Raw genomic sequence first — 18,933 nt, forward strand, 5'->3', positions numbered from 1 at the left:
GTTTTAGTAAGTTTTCCAACTTTTTCCAAGAGGGAACTTTAGATATTGGTCCCTAGATTATGTTCACCAAGTTTCATGTAGATCGGTCAAACTTCCTAGGAAGAGATCAATTTTAAGTGTTTTTCAAAAAAATTTAAAATGGCGGAAAATCTATATAACCGGAAGTTATGGGTTCTGGAGGCAAATCTATTCCTCATGAGAAGAGGCATCTCTGGGCAAAGTTTCATGTCTCTACGACATATGGGGCATGAGATATGCCCATTCAAAGTTTGCAATTTCAATCGGTTGCTTTAGCGCCCCCCTTTTGCCAATTGATGTAATATTGATTCATTCGCATCCTCCCATGACCCTCTACCACTGTGCCAAATTTCACATGGATAGACCAAGACAGTCAGGTGAAAAACGTGGAACAGAGACACAGACAGACACACCCACAGACAAGACAGAGTTTTTGTCATTATATAGTAAGATACACTGTTTCACACTGTCAATTCACAGCGTTGTACTAATGTAGTGTGTTTATTTTGAAAGAGACTGCAAACTACATTTCCTGTGAAAACTGAAGGGTATCTTGAAAGCACACAATGCACGTAACAGGCTGAAGTTGACAGTGTCCTAGACTGCCAACAGCTAAAGCACCCAGGGTATCTTGCATGTCATAACTTGACGGGGAAAGTCCACGAGCAAATGTCGATATGTGAAGTAAGAATGTGTTACACAAGTCAGTATAGGATGCATCCTCTGGGAACATGAATGTCTGTACAAAACTTCATGGTAATCCATTTAACAGCTGCTGAGATATTTCGACCAGAGTGGTGGATGGACCACCCAGGATCAGTGTCTTCTCTGTGGTTGATACAGATCAGCAACAGTCAGTAAGGATGTGTAAGTATATGCTCAATAATCATTTTGCCCCGGATAAATATATGATTTACTATTAAGTCAGGCTCCAAATTTAATTATCCATACAGTAATACAGCATATCCAGTAAGTTTTGGTTCACCTGAAATAATGACTTGAATTGCATAAATTTTACTTTTTCTAATTTCTATTTTAAGGAAATTACCACTGATGGCATTTTATTTTAAAATGCCACAATGATTAAAATTCTATGATAGACAAATACATTTTTGTGATGCTCTGATAAACTCACTGTGTGTACTGTGTCATGGTCCAGCATTTTGTATGAGGAGCTTGAAAAAATGTGAACTATTTTGTGAAAATAAAGCCAAAGCTATTGTAAAATATTGCAATTAGGAAAGTTCACAAAATATGTTCCCCAGGCTCCTTATTTCAGCTCTGGTACATGTGAAACATATTTGAAATCTTAACATCAACCTCATCATTTTGTGACTTGTCCATGCGTTGCGTCAGCAGTTATTTTCCTGCATTAAACACAGGGGGCAGCAGTGAGGTGGAAAATGTAACACTGGAAAACATACAGTATTTCAACAAGCCACTATTTCCATTACTAAAGCCAATTTACTGCTACTAATTCCGCCTGCCGAGGAGGTTATGTTTTCAGCGCACTTTGTTTGCAGCTGGATTATAGAAAAACTACTGGCCAGATTTTCATGAAACTTGGTTGAAGAGTGTAGCATGGGCCAGGAAGAACCCATTACATTTTGTAGCTGATCCAAATCTGGGGCCAGATACACAAGATACTTTTCACTTTTGTGGACATTGCATGTTGAAACCTGGCAACATTCCTTTTTCCCTCACTAAATTTTGCATAACTTTGGAGCATTATTTGGCCCCTTTTCCAAGAAGAGAGCATTACTATGATAATTTAAATAAAGCTTTAAAACTGAGGCAGCTATTGCTCACTGCTGCTTCTTCATACTTTTTCATTCGTTCATTCATTTCAACATTTGTCCACAGCCTCTCTTCTCCTTTCATTGTCTTGTTCTCTCTGTACCCTTATTTTTCCCTAATTTTTGGTGAGGCATTCTGACTTTGCTAGTGAAGCTGCAGTCCACCTCACGTTAACATTAACAGGGCTTGTGATTTCCTGACCCATGCCAGATGGACTGAACTATTCACAACACCTGCAGGGGGTGGGAGCATCAGATGGCACGTTGAAATGCGTTTTAATGAGAAAAATACATATATTTTTTTATGTAAAGACATATACTTGTATTGTCACTCATTTAAGTTGGTAAGTAAATCATTGTACTTGATCCAATGTAAAGACCTTTTCATGCCCATTTTGTAATTCATAAACACACCACGTTTCCCAGCATTACAATTTTATTAAAAAGGACCAACAAGCCTTACTCTGGAGGACAAAATGCTGCTTTGATTCCAAAACTATTTACAATTAACATCATACACACTTTCACACACTACAAAAATGGACACGTTGTCACAGTATTTACAGAATTTAAGACCCATGCTGCTTTCCACAAAGTCAGATCTGTCAGATCAGTCTGTATTTTTTTCCCCAAAGTGACACATATGCCACCTCTGTCCATCCTGCTATATTACTGTTCACTACAGTATCGGCCCAAATAATATTAATTCTGGAAATGAATGTTTTAAATAGTGTGGGTCATCTTATATTTGAAGACAGGACAGTTACATATCCACAGCGTTAGATTTTCTTTAAGAATGAAGAGAGTTACACTGGCTCCTACAGAGAGTGAGGCACTATGGGAGGTTTGAGGCCTTACAGGAGAAGACCACCTACATTTAGAATTCAAATATGTTATTGCCATGGTCTAGTAAGGTTTAATTAATATTTGTGAACATGAGCTACTTTCTCTCAGAGCCAGAAACCAGAAAAGGAAGTCTCAAACTTGTTGACTTGATGTCATAGGGTATAAAGTCTAGAGCTGCTCCACAGACAATGACTAGGAGCCTGATTTCATGGACCCAAACATGTTTTACTTTTTTAAAACACAAATGTGTTTTATTCTGTTGTAGTGTTCTCAGTTCTGACAAAGAAAATGTTCCCATGTACTCACAACATTCCTTTGGGTGCTCTCAGTGTCATCTAGAACATCCCATCTAGTTTTAGCACTCTAGTTTTTGGATTTGGGAGAGAGCTGATCATGTTTACTGATATTTCTGGACTTAATCAGACTGTTAGCATGATATTTATGTATTTTGAAAATGGGTGTGGTTTCCCTTTAATCTTGCTGAGCTAACCAGTTCCCTCAAGTCCGCAGGACTGTAAGTGCATCTTGTAGGGTTAATCAGCTCTCACAGTGTTTAGTGAGCTCAGTCAAACGTGCAGGAGTTTCCCACAGCTCATGTAACATGTGTAACTGCCACAGGGGGTGTCTTCTTATAATCAGGGTGGTCTTAAATTTGGGCCGATATGAACTGAACACGTAAGAGTGACATCAGTCCACTGAGTTGAAGATACTGACACAAGCTCTCAATTTGCAGTAGCTGGATTATCCACTGGATCCTAATGAAATCCTTTTGGTTTATTAAATATAGCATTAATATAAACCATCAGCTAATGAATTCCTGTTAACACTGTCCACTGCCTACTAGAGGACATAACACAGCGACAGATCTAAACACTGCAGAACAGTCTGCAGAAACTGATTCACTGAGCAACCTCAAAAGCTTTGGACAAAGCTAAGTTACTAGGTGTCAAATCTTTTTGCGTGATCTTTAAAGTTATTGTCACTGTTGCAGTCTGAGTTTTGCTTTCAGAAAATTCACTCTTAGTGTGTTTTTCTTTACTCCCACTCAGGGGCACTGAAGTTGAAGATTTTAAAATTTCACAAATAGTAGCTTTAACCGACAGTAGCTGATTTCTACTTATCATCTTGAACTGAACTGATAACGGAATCAAAATCTAAAACAAATCTCCGGAAATTTCCTTTTCGAAAAACAGATTTCTGTAAGTGGCTGTTCAGTAACCATTGTCAGAGAATGGAGGTATGATTTTACTTGTAGGGCCAACAGAGAGGGTTTAGCATCATGGCAAATTTTACACTTCAATCCACAGCAGTCACACAAACATCCTGAGATCAGTCCACTTTCTTTGGCTTACGATTCTTCCACATTATCACTGCAGTGAAGGTCCCTGTGGAGATGATAAGAGGAGTATAAACTTTGAATTAGACACAACACACATTGTCACACCTCATTGCCTTTTTTATGTAGCATTTAAAGGGGTCATCTCTGGCAGGCATGTGCACAGACAGACCCCAGGTGGTGCTCAAGCACCTGCCCTTTTGCTCTCCGTCTAGATAAGTGCCATTTTTTCAATTTCTTTTTCTAATTTAATATTCTAGTTTTTAAATTTGGCCTATGGCATCAATTCTCCATTAAAAGTGTATTGTAACACCTGTCAACCGCATTTGAGATTTAATTGTGACCCATCTTCATGGACAGTCAAGTAAAGATAGTGTTTGCTCTAAGCCTCAGTATTGAAACTGTTGTCAGATTAAACTATTATAACTTCTCAATAACAGCCAAAGTCTGGTATAAAATCACACTGTCTCCCTCCAACTCTTTGGCTGATTCAGGTTCACCAACTGCCCAGTGCGGGCAGAGATAGACAGCGAATTGCTTTCCTACTTCCGCTTATCTTTAAAAACCAAACTTCAACTCAAAATAATGTTTAGATCTCCCATACTGTAGCTCTGATAATTCATTTAAATAAACCTGACATGCGCTTTTTTCCTGCACATACTTTGTGCCAAGAGTGCAGAGAAGGAGAGGAGGAGCACAAAGCTGCAGCCGCTGCAGGCATCTCTTCTCTGGGATTCTTTCAGAATATTTAAAGCTTATTTAGAGGATAATTTTAAATATTAGTACGTGGCTATTAAATGAAATCACCACGGTTTTCTCGAATTCACAAACTTTATTGTTAACAAATTCTTAGACGGTCAGTTAAGTTTTTTAAAACGTGAATTTAATTTTATTTCTGAACCAACAAGAAACAAAGCATTTAGCTGGATCACAGGTTAAATTAAAGGGGTCTGATGAGAAAGTGACAACAAGAGAAAATATAAAATAAGCCCTGTATTTAAGGCCCCAAGAAAAGTACCATGTTTGCAGGAAGCTGAATTCCTTCTCTTCAGCACTCTGGTAACTTCCTATCTAACAGTAGAAATCTTCCTCAGTGTGTTGGTGTGTCAGAGCAGCTTCTACTCTGTACATCCAGAACCATTTAAATCTCACTGCAGAACGTGGTCCCTCATTTTTACACACACGTGTTGACTCAGCAGACAACATGAAATAAGACAAGTTGATCTACAGGGGAATAAATATTTGAAAGCAGTACAGAATGCCTAAGAGTGTTACTGCCTTATATCCCATTATATTTTGATTTTGATTTGTCACCTGCAGCCTGAATTTTGTTTTCCTTTACATACATAAATACATTTCCACCATAAATTGATGCAGAAAAGTTCACCAGAATGCAGGAAATGAGGTGTTTCAGGCTCAAAATTTCCTGGGGGAGGACCCCCACACCCCACCACTTAATATGTGACCCCTCAATGTGAAAATGGAATGACACCCTTGTCTGCATCACCATATGCTACCCTTTTGTTTTTGCTTGAGCACCTGCCCCAAAAAAATGTCTGTGCACGTACTGATCCCCAGAGTGAATATTTCAATGTGAAAACTTGGGTGTGTGCCTTGTTTGGGAATACATAAAGTCTACTGACCTATACAGAGGAGCAGTATTACTGCTGCAATACCAGGCAGGATGACTGAGTACTCCCGAGGAAGAAAATATTTATGCAGTACATGATCACTGTCCACGAAAGGCTGAAAAAGAACAAAATACCACATCATACATTTAATTTAAAGAATTTTCTTAAAAATGGTTTTAAAAGACTGGCATTGCTCTTAATGTTAAAACAAGTAGTTTTGCATGTAATAATATTCTACGACGGTAGAAGCTTTCAGGTGGTGGCTTTGATCCATTTTAGAAAATCAGATATCACTGCAGGGTGCACTGCAAAAGTTTGCTTACCTGAGTGACTCTGACAGGACAATATATGATCTCCTCCTTTTGGTTGTTTTTTTAACTGTACTGTGTTGTATGGGGCTGTGACAATTAGGTTGAATATATTTACTTTCATTATAGGCATTTATCTACTTGATTGTGCTCTGTCTGCAGTTTAGTCTAATCGTGTATTGTTCTTGTGGTGCTAGTAGACTTAGAATTGCAGGCTGTTCTGTTAAAAGCATCAGGTAAATAAATGTAATGTGATGTAACGTACTGGTTGGACAGAGCAGTAAGGTTTGGGAAGACAAGCTTTAATGTCTGAAGACCTGCATGTAATTGAAATGAAGTTTAATCTTCTAAAGGTGCTGAAACAAGTCCTCTGTTGAAATGAGTGTTGATAACTGAGATTTCAGGGACAGAAACAGAACCTACCAGAATAATGACCCAGACAGAGTAGTATGTAAACAGCAGGAGGCTGAAGACAACTAGACTCATGCCAACTGCTTGATCCACTCCTGTAGCCTGAAAATAAAAATAAAAAACTGAACAGAAGGCATTTGCACATTGGGGATGTGGGGAGTATATGTTGCACGCATGACTAAAATCCCAACCAAATTATTTGAAATGTTCTCAGGTGCAGCATTTAAAATGTGTTTTTTAATTATAGGCATACTCCAACAATAAGCTGTAATTTTGCACTTCCATGAAGTTGAGGTACAGTTTGAAGGCAAGAGACAGATAAAAAAGAATAGTTAAAAACCAAAGAGGCAGAGGCTGGGATATCTTGAATTTTAGTTTCTATCAAGCTATATCTCATATGATGCATCATGCAATTAAAAAAAATCCATGCCTGTTAAATGCTCCTATCATGCAACATTCTCTGTTTTAACCAAATTCATCAACCGTGGTTACATCATTAGGGATTGTTTTTTTAGACTCTATGAGTCTGTTTACACCTGGTATTAACATTTGTTTCAGTGATCCGAATACAAGTAGACAGCTCAGCACATCATGTGTCTCCAGCTGGCCACTCATGTTCACATTTTGTTACTGCCAGTGTTAATTTTGTTGACAAAAACAATGGCGATTACCTTTTTTTCCATGATGACAACAATACAATGACGAGCTAAAATAGATCTTGATTATAAAAACTAAGATGAAATCCATGTTTCATTTTTGTTGTCGAGACAAGACGTGACGAAAATGTTTATGGTGGACATTGGAAGCCGAGAACAGCCGTGCTTGTAATTATCAGATAGGAGGCTCGGTTATCTGTGAGTGTAGTGTGACACATTAGCATTTACACTACAAAAAAAAAAAAAAGATATGTGGTCAAATGTGTTCCAGACCAGCTCGGCAGTTAGTTTGAGTATTCAGTACACAATGCATCTTGGTGGTTGTTTACACTTTTAGTGCTGTCGACTTGTAACTGGATCACCCAAACACATGTGAACACCAGGTGTAAACAGGCACTATGATGTCCCACAGACGGCATTATAAAACTATTTTCACAGGCTGAGCTGTGCTCCTCCTGATTAGTAAACTGACCTTTATGTTTATAGTGGATCTTTAAAAAACACAAACCTTGCTTAATAGTTTGTGTGTAAAGTTTTTGGGCCTGTCACACATGACAAGAACAGTAGCAGGGCTTTGAAACTACTATTGTTTGGGTCATCTGTTTGAAGAGGACACGTGGCGGGGTTGCAGAAGTCCAGTAAAGTGTGGTAGTGCAGTCCATGGGAGAGATAATGCTTGGGAGATAGCACATTAGGCTGTTTTACATATCTGCACTTTGGATGAGTCTGGAAGCCAAACAGGTAACACCAGTCAACCACTCTATGTAAGGCATAGGAGACTGATTATTCGGTTGATTTTCCAAAATAACCTCCATTAAACTAAGTTAAGACTTAACTTGTCGCTCTCTGTTTTGTCTCTCCATAATTGCCGTTCAAAACTGTTCACCCTCCACTGACTGGGGACGGAAGGGTTTTACAGATTAAGATGGTTTGACAGGCGACCTAACTGCAGCGGCAGCTCTCATACTTCAAGGTGTGCTTTGTACAGACAGCCGAGCAAAACTCCATTCAAATACCTATAAGTTAACAGCTGATTGCTTATTAGCAACTTTACGCATGTCACACAACATCAGTTACTTGACGTTTAAAAATTAACAATGCTTCAGTGTAAATTCGGCGTAAAGCATTCATAGAGGCTTGCAAACTGTTTACATAAAACCTATAAACGTTAGTTTATAAGAATGACTGGCGCAGGAACATTTGGGGGATAATAACCTTTTTAAAGTTTACAGAATCGTGAAAGTAACATTTGCTGTTGTACATGTACACTAAAACGGAGACGAAAGGCTGATTTTAATTAATTTCAAATAACTACCAAGCTAACATAGCTGTCTTTAACATGTGTCTCTTAACCGGGAAGACTGACTTAGCTATAGCAGCTAACTAAGCGTAAACTGGCGTAGCTTTGTTACCAAATAAAATCTGCCCCAAAATGTCAGTCTACTATTTCATGAGTTACATTTTGCCTCCAAGAGACGCCTTTAATTCATTAGTTTAGGTTGAATCAGCTTATCTTTCTTACCATTTCTGTTTGCTGACGTTTCCTGATGTTCTTCTTCCTGTTGAAAAATCCAGCTGACAAGACGCATCTGAGGGTCTCTGCTGCCCCCTGCTGGAGGATCCGCAAAACACACGTCAGAAAGATAATGGAGCTACTGCAACTGCAAGTGGGTATGTAGGCCTGTGTACTTGTATGTATTTGAAATCTTCCATTGCTGTTACATGCATGATCAGTTTATAAATCTAACCTTTTATGTTTTATTTGCAGTTATTATAATATGTATGTCAAGTTTAGGTCCTTGACAGTAATGGCAGTCTATTTTGTTCTGTTCTGATAGGCTATACATTTCAGTGTGTATTTGTAATGTCACTTACTATATTCAGACAATCTGTTGGGCTGAGAGTGACACATCCAAATACCTTTTGGAATTAAGTTTTCTATGTATAGAATGAAACAGCAGGGTGTACTGCATGTGCATACAACATTTTATGACACAGAGGCAGTTTGTATAATGAGGTATGGGCTAAAGCAGTGATCAGCAAGATAAAACCAAAAAATACCAAGGCACACTGCTTTGCACAAATTAAAAAGTCTCTAATAAATGGGCTTAAAGGCTTTTTAATTCTTGCAAAGCAGTGTGTTTTTGTATCACAAATCAAAGTAAGTCTAACATCGACCCCTTTTTGGTCCCATGCGTCATTGGATCCAAACAGCACCAGTTTTTTGATACCTGCAAGTATGAAGTAGCTCTCCTTGGCCACTGTACTTGGGCTGTTAGAGATTCTCATGAGCAGGGTTTATATTATGATGTTGTACATTTAAACCTTATGATACAGTCATATAGTAATTCTATTATTATATGGTAGTTTTTATTACAAGTGCACTTAGATAAGCTCTCATTAAATGTAAAAAAAATCAAATTTCATTATATTTGCATCAAGTAGCAGAGGGTATGATGGGGCCCATGCCAGAGTATTAATAGATAGTCACTGGGGAATCATCAGGAAATTCTGAAGTTTTTTTTAAATGTTTCTAATTTATTAATGTTATATTATTCCATGGTTTATCCTTATTTTATATTTATGGTAATATTGCTTGAGTAAATATACCCCTCAATTCTGCATAAACTTTATTTGCTGCAAAATTATTTGTAAGATTGGCAACTTAGATGTAATGCGGCCTCTGTTCCACTGTTCAGGAAAATTTACCATCTTTCAGTATATGATATTAACATTCATCAGATATGTGTGTTTATATATGTTCATACCTTCTTCTCTACAGTCATCGTTTAGCAATTTCTTTCAATTTACTTCCCAAATTTGTTCATATAATACTAGACAGGTTAATCAGCTCCACCATCCTTTCTACAAAACTAAACATGGCCATTACTCACTTAGATATGGTGGTGTACAGATCTGGAACACCAAAGTACATGTTGTCAAGAGCTCTTTATCCTTTGAACATTTTGAAAGATTATCATTACATTTAATTCCTAAAGTTGAATTATTTCTTGACTTGTATAGCTATAAATATATCTTTCCCCCTTTTTTCCCTCTGCATGGTGTTCTATGTATTTCTTGGTTTTTAACTGGATTGTTTTTCACTGACTGCTCAGCGTGCTTTGTTTTGTTATCTATTTTGTGTTGTATTTTTTTGTATAATGGCAGTTTGGTTCTTTTGTTTACTTTTCTCCCTTTTTTGTCATTGTCTGTTTTTCTCTTTAAGTTGAGGCAAGGTCTGTCTGTATAAGCCTGTCTTTTTTTTTTTTAGATAGTCTTTTTACTATTTGGATTTTTTGCAGTTTTATGTGTGTGCAAAAAAAAAATGGCAAGAAACAACTACCATGTAAAGACAGCATTCTTATGAAGGCAGCAAAATCAATGTTATTTCTAAACATTATCACAACCCATAGAACACTATTCAGTCATACACTAACGTTGCCTATATATTATTATATTATATTGTTAAAAATACACACATCACACAGTGGCCATTTCATAATACTCTGTAGTTAGATTACATTCATTTTGAGCAGTGGTGGAAGAAGTCCTCAGATCTTTTACTTAAATAAAAGTAGTGTAACCAGAGTGTAAAAATACTCTGCATTACTTTAATTGAAGTAAATAGGTATTAGCATAAAAAAAATACTTAAAGTACAAGAAATAGAAGCACTCAATGCAGAATTGCCCATTTTAGAATGATATATTTTATCAGATTATAATTGGTGATGCATTAATGTGTAAGCATCACTAATGTTGCAGTTTGTAAAGGCTGGGTTTATTTCAACTACTGTATACTGCCTGGTAGGTTAATCCATAATAATACATCAAAATAAAATTATAATATCATCAGATAAAAGTAGTGGAGTAAAAAGTACAATATTGGCCTCTTAAATGTAGTGGAGTACAGTATGAAGTGGTATAAATGGAAATATGCAAGTTAAGTATGCAACAAGTACCTCAAATCTTTATTTTACAATGTATGTACGTAGGTACATTCCACCACTGATTTAGAGTGTAATGGTTCATTTTTGACCATGAGAACCATAGTTTGAAAAGAAAAATAATAACTCAATGTCATTTACTAGATTTTTCCAGAGCTTTCACCTGCATCTTCCTGTCTTCCTCAGCTGTGGGCTGTGAAAAACTCATTAAAAGTTTCAGAAAAAAGCTAGTTAGTGGACCTCAAGTTATGTTTTTTCATAATTATTATTATCTTGTCAAAGTAGATTATTTTTACCATGCTGTGGCGCCCAGTAGTAAAATAGTCTTCCCAGATATGTCTGATCTGTCATTTCTTTTCTAATAAACCCACTATTTTATGTTATTGTTGTTTATATGAGTATGATTTGGTTTAACATTTAAAAAGGCACTTAAATGCCTTCACTACTTACAGTCTGTAAACCAGGAATTCTCCACTTGCTTTGCCCGGGGGCCACTTCTGCAAAATGACAGGTGGCCAGGGGCCAGTCAGGGAAGCCCTGCACAGGTCAGGTGCATTTTTGGATATAAGGACATTTGGGGCTTAGCCTGAACCTCTGTAGGGGGATCAGGGGACCCTCCCCTGACACTTTTTTGATAAATAAGCTCTGTTTTGATGCAGTCTATACACTCTTGCACCTTATTTATATTAAAAGTGAAAGAAAATTCCCATTATGAATCAACTTATTTTTAATTGTAAATTAGAAAAAGGTTAGGGGGCCACCTTGCACCCGGTGGCGGGCCAGATTTGGCCCAACGGCAGCTAGTTGAGTATCACTGCTGTAAAACAATGGAGCATCAAGGTAGCGTAAAGAAGTTGTTTTTGGTATTATACTCAAGCTGTTAAATGTATTGTCTGTAAATGTTAAATGTTTTATGTCTGAAACTTAGTTTTAATGTGCTATTGCCTCTCTTGGCCGGGATACTTTTTAATCTCAGTGAGGTTTTATCTGATTAACTTAAACTAGTGTGTGGTGCATCAGCACCAGCCATGTTTATACGATGATTAAATAACTCCACATCAAATACACAATAATGATGATTCCAGGCTTTACCATTTTATTTGGCATGTTTATGCAAACCATAATCAATTTCTCCTCAACAGTTTACAGTAATTAATAGGAAAAATAATCTCAACATTTGATGTGACTTTGACATTTCCTGGCACTTCAGCACAGGGACAAAAACCATTTGTATCTTAAGTTACAATATGTTTGGGAAAAAACTAAAAGATTTCAGATTTTCTATTCATAAGTTAACTTTTGAGGATAACAAAAGTGTACCAAAAATGTAGACATATATGCACATATTATAATACTAGTAATTTGAGAAGTACAGATCCAATTTGAAGTGAATAAGTTACAAAATAGTAGCAGTTAATAGTTTCTATGTTCTCTTCACCTAAATGTTTTTCTTTTTCAAATGAAGTATTACAGCTGTAAATAATCCCAATGTAATTATGCAACAATTCTGTTTCATTTCAAATTATCAGGAAAGAAAACACCTTTTCACCGCATGCAAAAAAAACCCCCCAAACATTAAGCTGTATAAATTTCATTAATAAGGTCACAGGTTACACATTTACATGTTAAAAGAAGTATTTCAAGAACAAATCACAGTAGCAGACAATTCACCAATGCACACGGTTCCCTTTACTTGAAGTATTCTCTCATGACCACCACTGTAATGAATGAGTTCATCCTTTCAGTCCCATCTCACCATACAATGCTAACTTTTACATACAATTCTGTACAAATCTGTAGACCAGCCTGCTGGTCTGAAAATCAAAGGAAAATAGTTAAGATGGTTCCACGGTTCTCTGTGTAAAACACATACCCCTTTACTACCAACATGGCACTGGTTCCACTGCCTAATTTTGAACTGTTTAAAGCATTTTAACCAAAAATAATTTGGTTCAGAAACTGAAAAGTTGGTTCCCAGCTGGAGCCAAAATAGCAGGTCTTCCTTGACCTTAAGTGTGAACAGGGACAACATCAGTGGGGGTGTCAGAAGTTCCGTTTCCACCAATCACTTTCAGTATAGTACCTTTGGAAATCAAAGGTACCCTTCAGACATGGTACCTAGACCCTAGGTCCGTTTAGCATTTCTACTGCAAACAGTACTCTTAAATGTGGGCGGGGTTATTGTCACTCACTGCTCTGTCCAGCAATCACTGTATTTCCTCATTACTGGTGACACAGATGGAAGCCTGCACTTCGTTTCTCGTCTACAAAAAGGAGTTGCACACCTACATTTTCAGAACAAAATAGAACAGGCTGAGTGAGAGTCTCTCTCCATGGGATATTTAAAAGTAGGGGGTTTGTGCATTAAGTCCTTCTCAGGCAAGCTCAGGGGTTTAGTGTTGCTGGGGCCCACAGGAACGATGCTCCACAGCTCTTTTTTTTTCTCCAAGTAAGGATTAGAATATTTACAGTTCACATAATACGGTTGAAATTAACTTTTATTTAACACTTAAAGATCCTCTCATTACTAAAATTGAATGTCATCCAAGAGAGACAATAAAAACTAATGAAATGGTCAAAGTTGAAATATTACAACACAACAATTATATAATAATAATATCTAAGAATTATATAATAATCATTATACATATTGAAATTGAAGGTGTGTTGATGGATTCACGTCTTCATCTGGGTGACTGGGCTTGAGTAACATTAGAGACAGCAAAATATCCTTTCATTGTATTGTTATAATTTGCTAATATATGTAAAACTATGTAAAATATATGTAATAAGAGAACAAAAGTTTGCAGGTAATTAATGTAATCTGTAATTCTGCCACTACTGTTCACATCTGTTGTGTACTGTGCAATGCCCTCCGTTGATGACACATCCTGATTACAATGGTACCGTGCAAAACTTTTGGAAATGTGGGCTGGTTAGCTAGATAGCACTAAGGTTCCAAGAATCCTGAATGGAACCAATCTGAGAACCAGAGCAAATTTGGTGGAAAAGGGGTAACAGATCCACCTGTACAGGGTGGGACTGGCCCCCTGTACACTGGAGAGAACCATGAAGTGACAAATATGAACTACTGTTGGAAAAAATGCATTTGTTTAAAGATACAAAAATGACAGTGAAGAAATTGGGCGAGGATTTGCGGAAACTGTACTGAATAAGTAACTAGTAATAACAATATTACAAATTTTTTGTGCTTTAGTGTGGACAACAGTGGAAAGCTGACTGGAACCCCGTTTGACACCCACAGTTTGCCCTATGTTCACCAGTATTTGCCTCAGTTGATTGTGCAGTATTTATCCAGTAGAGGGCTTGATGGCCAGAGCAAAGGCGAAAAGGTCAGTCAAACATGCATGTCCTGCATGCATGTATTGGCACAATCACACATACAGTACAGTATCACAAAAAAGACAATAACATACACATACTGCAGACACACAGTGGGTTGAGCATCTATTGTATACTGTCAGTCCTGGTTCAACAGGGGCTTTGTGCGGCTGCAGCTGCAGCTGTGGGACTGACCTCACCGTGGCCAACACGCTGCCTACATTATCACTGTTAGCTCTAGACACAGAGGGGACAGAGTTTACACAAGCTTTTCAACTATCATATGAAAACTTTTGTGTTAATCTATTTTACCATGAGTTACGGTCCTACAATATGTTGCAGCATCCACACAAAACAAAAACTGCCAAAAAAAAAAAAACTACAAAGTGCAATGAGTTCTGTCTGATGTTTTTTTTGTTTTTTTTGGCAAATACTGTGCAAAGCAGCACCAAATCAGAAGTCAGCATTCTTCTCTGTTCCATTAATCCCACCCTGTCTCCTTAAAATTACTTTTGTATGTTACTAAATTGCTTTCTTATTTACATTTGAAGAAATTCCTTCACAGTGTTTGTGAGATATTGCATTCACGAGAATGAGATGGACGCTAGGTCACAATGACTGCGATCTTTGACCATCAATCTAATTAGTTCATCAAAAGCATCCATTAGTTCCAATGGATGCTTTTGCCAAATTTCCTCAAGGCATTCTTGGATTATAGCATTCACGAGTATAAGACGGATGCAAGGTCACACTGACCTTGACCTCTGACTTATAGCCACCAAAATGTTATCAATTTATCTTTGTGTCCAAGTGGACATTTGAGCCGAATTTGAAGAAATTACCTCACGGCATTCTTGAGATATTGCCTTCACGAGAATGGTATGGATGTATGGATGAATGTATGGATGGACATACAAATGGACAACGCAAAAACATTATGCCTCCGGCTGCAGCTATTACCGGTGCATAGGCACAAATGTGCTGTAGTAACTACAACTACCTACTGCATTGCAAGAGTGCCTTTTTTTTTTTTGCAGAAAACAAATGAAATGCGTTGTCAGTGAGTTGATTTGTTCAATATCATCATTTCTGTGACTTGCCAGATACATCAATTAGGAACATTTCTTCATTATGTTAATAGAAAACACAATTAACTCAGCATTATGTTTTCCTAAAAAACACATGTGCTGTTTCAAATTAGTTGTATATAAACGCAATTTCTAGGAGACAGGGCTGATTAATCTGAGCCTCAAAGGTAGTTGACCAACTAACATAATTCTCGTGCACATTGAATCTATTTGGTCCTGCAGAAGTCAACTGATCATCAATCAGTAATCCATCTGCCACTCAGATCCTCCAAAAAGACAGACACTGTGGTTCTAAGGTGAGTCAACAGTAAAATGATTCTTAAATTACTGAAATTTAAAGTTGCACTTGATCTATTTTTAAAAATGGATCAGACAGCTACAGTATGTAATGTTAAGTGGTCAACCACAGTGAATTATCACCAGCTCTGCAGTTCCCCTCAGCTCTGCTGAGCTTTTAAGCCTCTTGTAGCTCATTTTTCTGTTTTTGTTTTTAACCCATAGACCATGATGTCATCAACCCAATTGCCATCAGGCAGCAGTTGTCAACTACAAACTTGCTGAATAAAGAAAACACTCAAAGTTAGGGACTAGCTGGTGAACATAGTGCAGCATTTAAAAGCCAAAGAGACAGATCATTTTCTCAGGAGTTTGTGGTGACCAAAAACAGAGCTTAAACAGCATGAATATGGACTTTCATTCATCAGGTCAGAAAAACGACTCCATACAAATGATGATATTGCTTTGTGACTGCTAACACATAAGCCAGAACAACTTCATAATGCCATATGTCAGTGTTGTGTTTACAGCTTCTTCCACTGCTAAAATCAGCTCATTCAGATCTTTTCTATGCAATGTAACATGTTTTTAAGCTGGTCCTGCTCATAACATAGTTGCATTCTAGACTCAGCTTATCTTTTGTATATTAATATACATATTTCTAAGTTAATATGACCAAAGTCTGAAAAAGCCTCTTGAACATCACCACAAAATTGTACATTCCTGATTAGACTAAGAGCATTCAAATTCAAAGTAATTAGTAAGTGCAGAAAGTGGACGGTTCCATATGGCCAGCCATATGAATGCATGCATGCTTACTGCTCTCTCAGAAGAGCAGCCTTTGACAGATTCACCAAATTACATTTTGTCCTATGACACGAGCACTGAAATGAAACGTGGAAAAGAATAAAGAGACTTAAAAACTCAACATGTCATATGTCCTTTCAGACAACCATGCAATCTCCATGTCCTTTAAGTGGTTTCTAACAATCCTCCTAAGAGAGTACACATGTGCAAAATAGTATATTAAGTATGTATAAACAGTGATCAAATAGCATCAAAATATAATAAAAGGCTATAAAGCTTATATTCCAGTTTCAGGCTGATTTTGAGTCAGTCTGCAGAGGGCGTCTGTCCTCAGTATGAGCCCCCGATGGCTCTTGTGCTGCATTCCGTGGGTCCTCGTCAACTCGTGAAGTCAGACAATAATGACAAGATACAATCATATTAACCAGTGGTTTGACTTTTGTGTTTATCATTTCACTGGAATTGTACCTTATTTGATTTCATGTGACCAAAAAAATGATTGACTGATTGATTAGTCAGTGGTAAATCCATCACATGAACTGGACCAGTGAAAAAGTTGCAGTGGGACATAAATACTAAACACCACACATAAATTCTCCAGTTTGATCCTGTTGTCAGCCTGAGCATGATGTAGTCTGTTACATGTATTTATACCTTATGATAGAGAAATCCAAGTAATGGATATCACCCTGATGGACTGTTTCCAGCTGTCCATCATGTGTTAAAGTGAAACACTGGCTGTCATGGGTTGACTTCACCACTGACATGTTCTGTCCTGTATCTTGCAGGCTGATCAGATACCACTTCCTGGTGGTAAACTTAGAAATGTTCAGTTTTGCGAGTTGAGGAGGCCCCCCTTGGACGCACCATTATTTCAGTGTTGCACTACAATTCCCACCATGCAGTGGTTTTCAGGGTATTGTTCAAGTAATTTGTGCACTTAGCACCAGTCAAAGTTTCACTGGATGTGGTCAGACTATTCTTTGGTTCAGTAATGCACCTCGTCAATTCCTGTACAGTGAGCAGGTCTTCCAGGATTTATTGAAATGTTGGCCACTGATGAGTCAGTGACTTGTTACTGTTCTGATCATCAGCAACAGATCTCCCTAAAAGTTTAAAACTAACAGAATGTACACCTGTAGTTGTAACAATGCTTACAGTAGATTTTAACTTAAGTGTGGTGCCTGATGACTGGAGATTGTACACATATTTTTTGCGATTGTCCAAAACTGCAGAAATTTTGGGAGAACATTAAGAGTGAGATAACATCATTTCTATATCTCTTAAGTGCAAGGAAGATGATAACTGTTTCTTGGTTGCACAACCAATCCCCCAATGGACTAGGAGACTGAGACAGGTGTAAAAAATGACTGCAAATTATAGAGGACATTGTTGTATGGAGGGGGTGTCCCTACACATTTTTGTACTTCCTGCAGATATGATCCAATTAATCACATTTACACATACATTTTGTATCTACTTGCAGTAACGCTGAACATTTTTGGATATTTGGAAAAGGAAAAGCACAGGTGTCAATAATCAAATAATGGCTGAATTGTTCTTTCTGGCTCCCTGTCATGACTTGAATAGAACTGAGCCAACATTTATGTTATTGAAAAGGTCTATGGATGACCTTTACATTGGATTAAGTACAACAATTTACTTACTGATTGAAATCACTGACAATATAAGTTATATGTATTTACATGATAAATAAATGTATTTTTATAATTAAAACACATTTCAACGTGCCATCTGATACTCCCACCCCCACGCAGGTATTGTGAAATGACAGAGGGGGTCAGGAGTATGATGCGCAGAACACGCTAATGTAAACATGTGAGGCGGACTGCAGCCTGATTAACAAAGTCAGAATGTTGCACCAAAAATCAGAGGCTCCTAAAGGAAAAGTCAGGGTACAAAGAGAACAAGAAAATAAAAGGAGCAGAGAGGCTAAGGACAAATATCTGGCAAAAAAAATGTAAAGAAGCAGCAGGTAATACAGGCAGAGCTGAAGGTGAGAAGTGAAGCAGACCTGCTGTTTCTGGCTCAGTTAAAGCTACAGTGAAGACACAGGAATCATATTAAACCAGAGGACCTGAGGCATCCATTGGTACCAACCATGTTATCATGTTATCTTGTCGGAAAAGGTGCAAAATAATGCTCCAAATTTACACTAAATTTTGGCGAGGGGAAATGGAACATTTTCATTTTTCAAAATGGTGTATTTAAGTATTTCTGCATACTGGAAAACTGAGAGCTGACAACCATATACTCTACACTATTTCAGTTCTGCACACAACTTGACCAATATTTAATCAAAGTGGCTGCAAGACTGAATTAATAAATGAAGAAAAAAAAAAAGTTCATGCCTGAGTTGATCTTGTGATTCAAATCCTTGCAGTAATTTCTTCAATCAATGTTTGACTTTACTTTGGAGGACATTTTTTTGGCCCAGGACAAGTACAAGAAGA

General features: G+C 37.4%; 1 protein-coding gene and 1 long non-coding RNA gene across 3 annotated transcripts in view; one reads left to right on the plus strand and one right to left on the minus strand.

Annotated features, from left to right (window-relative positions):
* The window catches only part of LOC126395185 (uncharacterized), a 523,086-nt gene that overhangs the window by 148,798 nt on the left and 355,355 nt on the right, over positions 1 to 18,933 (plus strand). The gene's annotated exons all lie outside the window — the stretch shown is intronic.
* dpm2 (dolichyl-phosphate mannosyltransferase subunit 2, regulatory) lies at positions 2,233 to 8,599 on the minus strand. The gene is made up of 4 exons (XM_050052426.1): positions 8,525 to 8,599; positions 6,359 to 6,448; positions 5,640 to 5,742; positions 2,233 to 4,045 (listed from the first exon to the last, which is right to left on the minus strand). Exons 1-4 carry the CDS (start codon positions 8,525 to 8,527, stop codon positions 3,990 to 3,992), a joined length of 252 nt encoding a protein of 83 aa, XP_049908383.1. The 5' UTR covers positions 8,528 to 8,599; the 3' UTR covers positions 2,233 to 3,989.

Source organism: Epinephelus moara, chromosome 9 (assembly GCF_006386435.1).
Source record: "Epinephelus moara isolate mb chromosome 9, YSFRI_EMoa_1.0, whole genome shotgun sequence".
NCBI classification, from domain to species: Eukaryota; Metazoa; Chordata; class Actinopteri; order Perciformes; family Serranidae; genus Epinephelus; species Epinephelus moara.

What these genes read in the sequence shown, in the direction of transcription:
- dpm2 (XM_050052426.1), bottom strand. An exon ending in CTGTCTGGGTCATTATTCTG is followed by an intron (nt 5,743 to 6,358) that starts GTAGGTTCTGTT and finishes GTTCTTTTTCAG; the next exon opens with CCTTTCGTGGACAGTGATCA. An exon ending in AATACTGCTCCTCTGTATAG is followed by an intron (nt 4,046 to 5,639) that starts GTCAGTAGACTT and finishes TCATCTCCACAG; the next exon opens with GGACCTTCACTGCAGTGATA.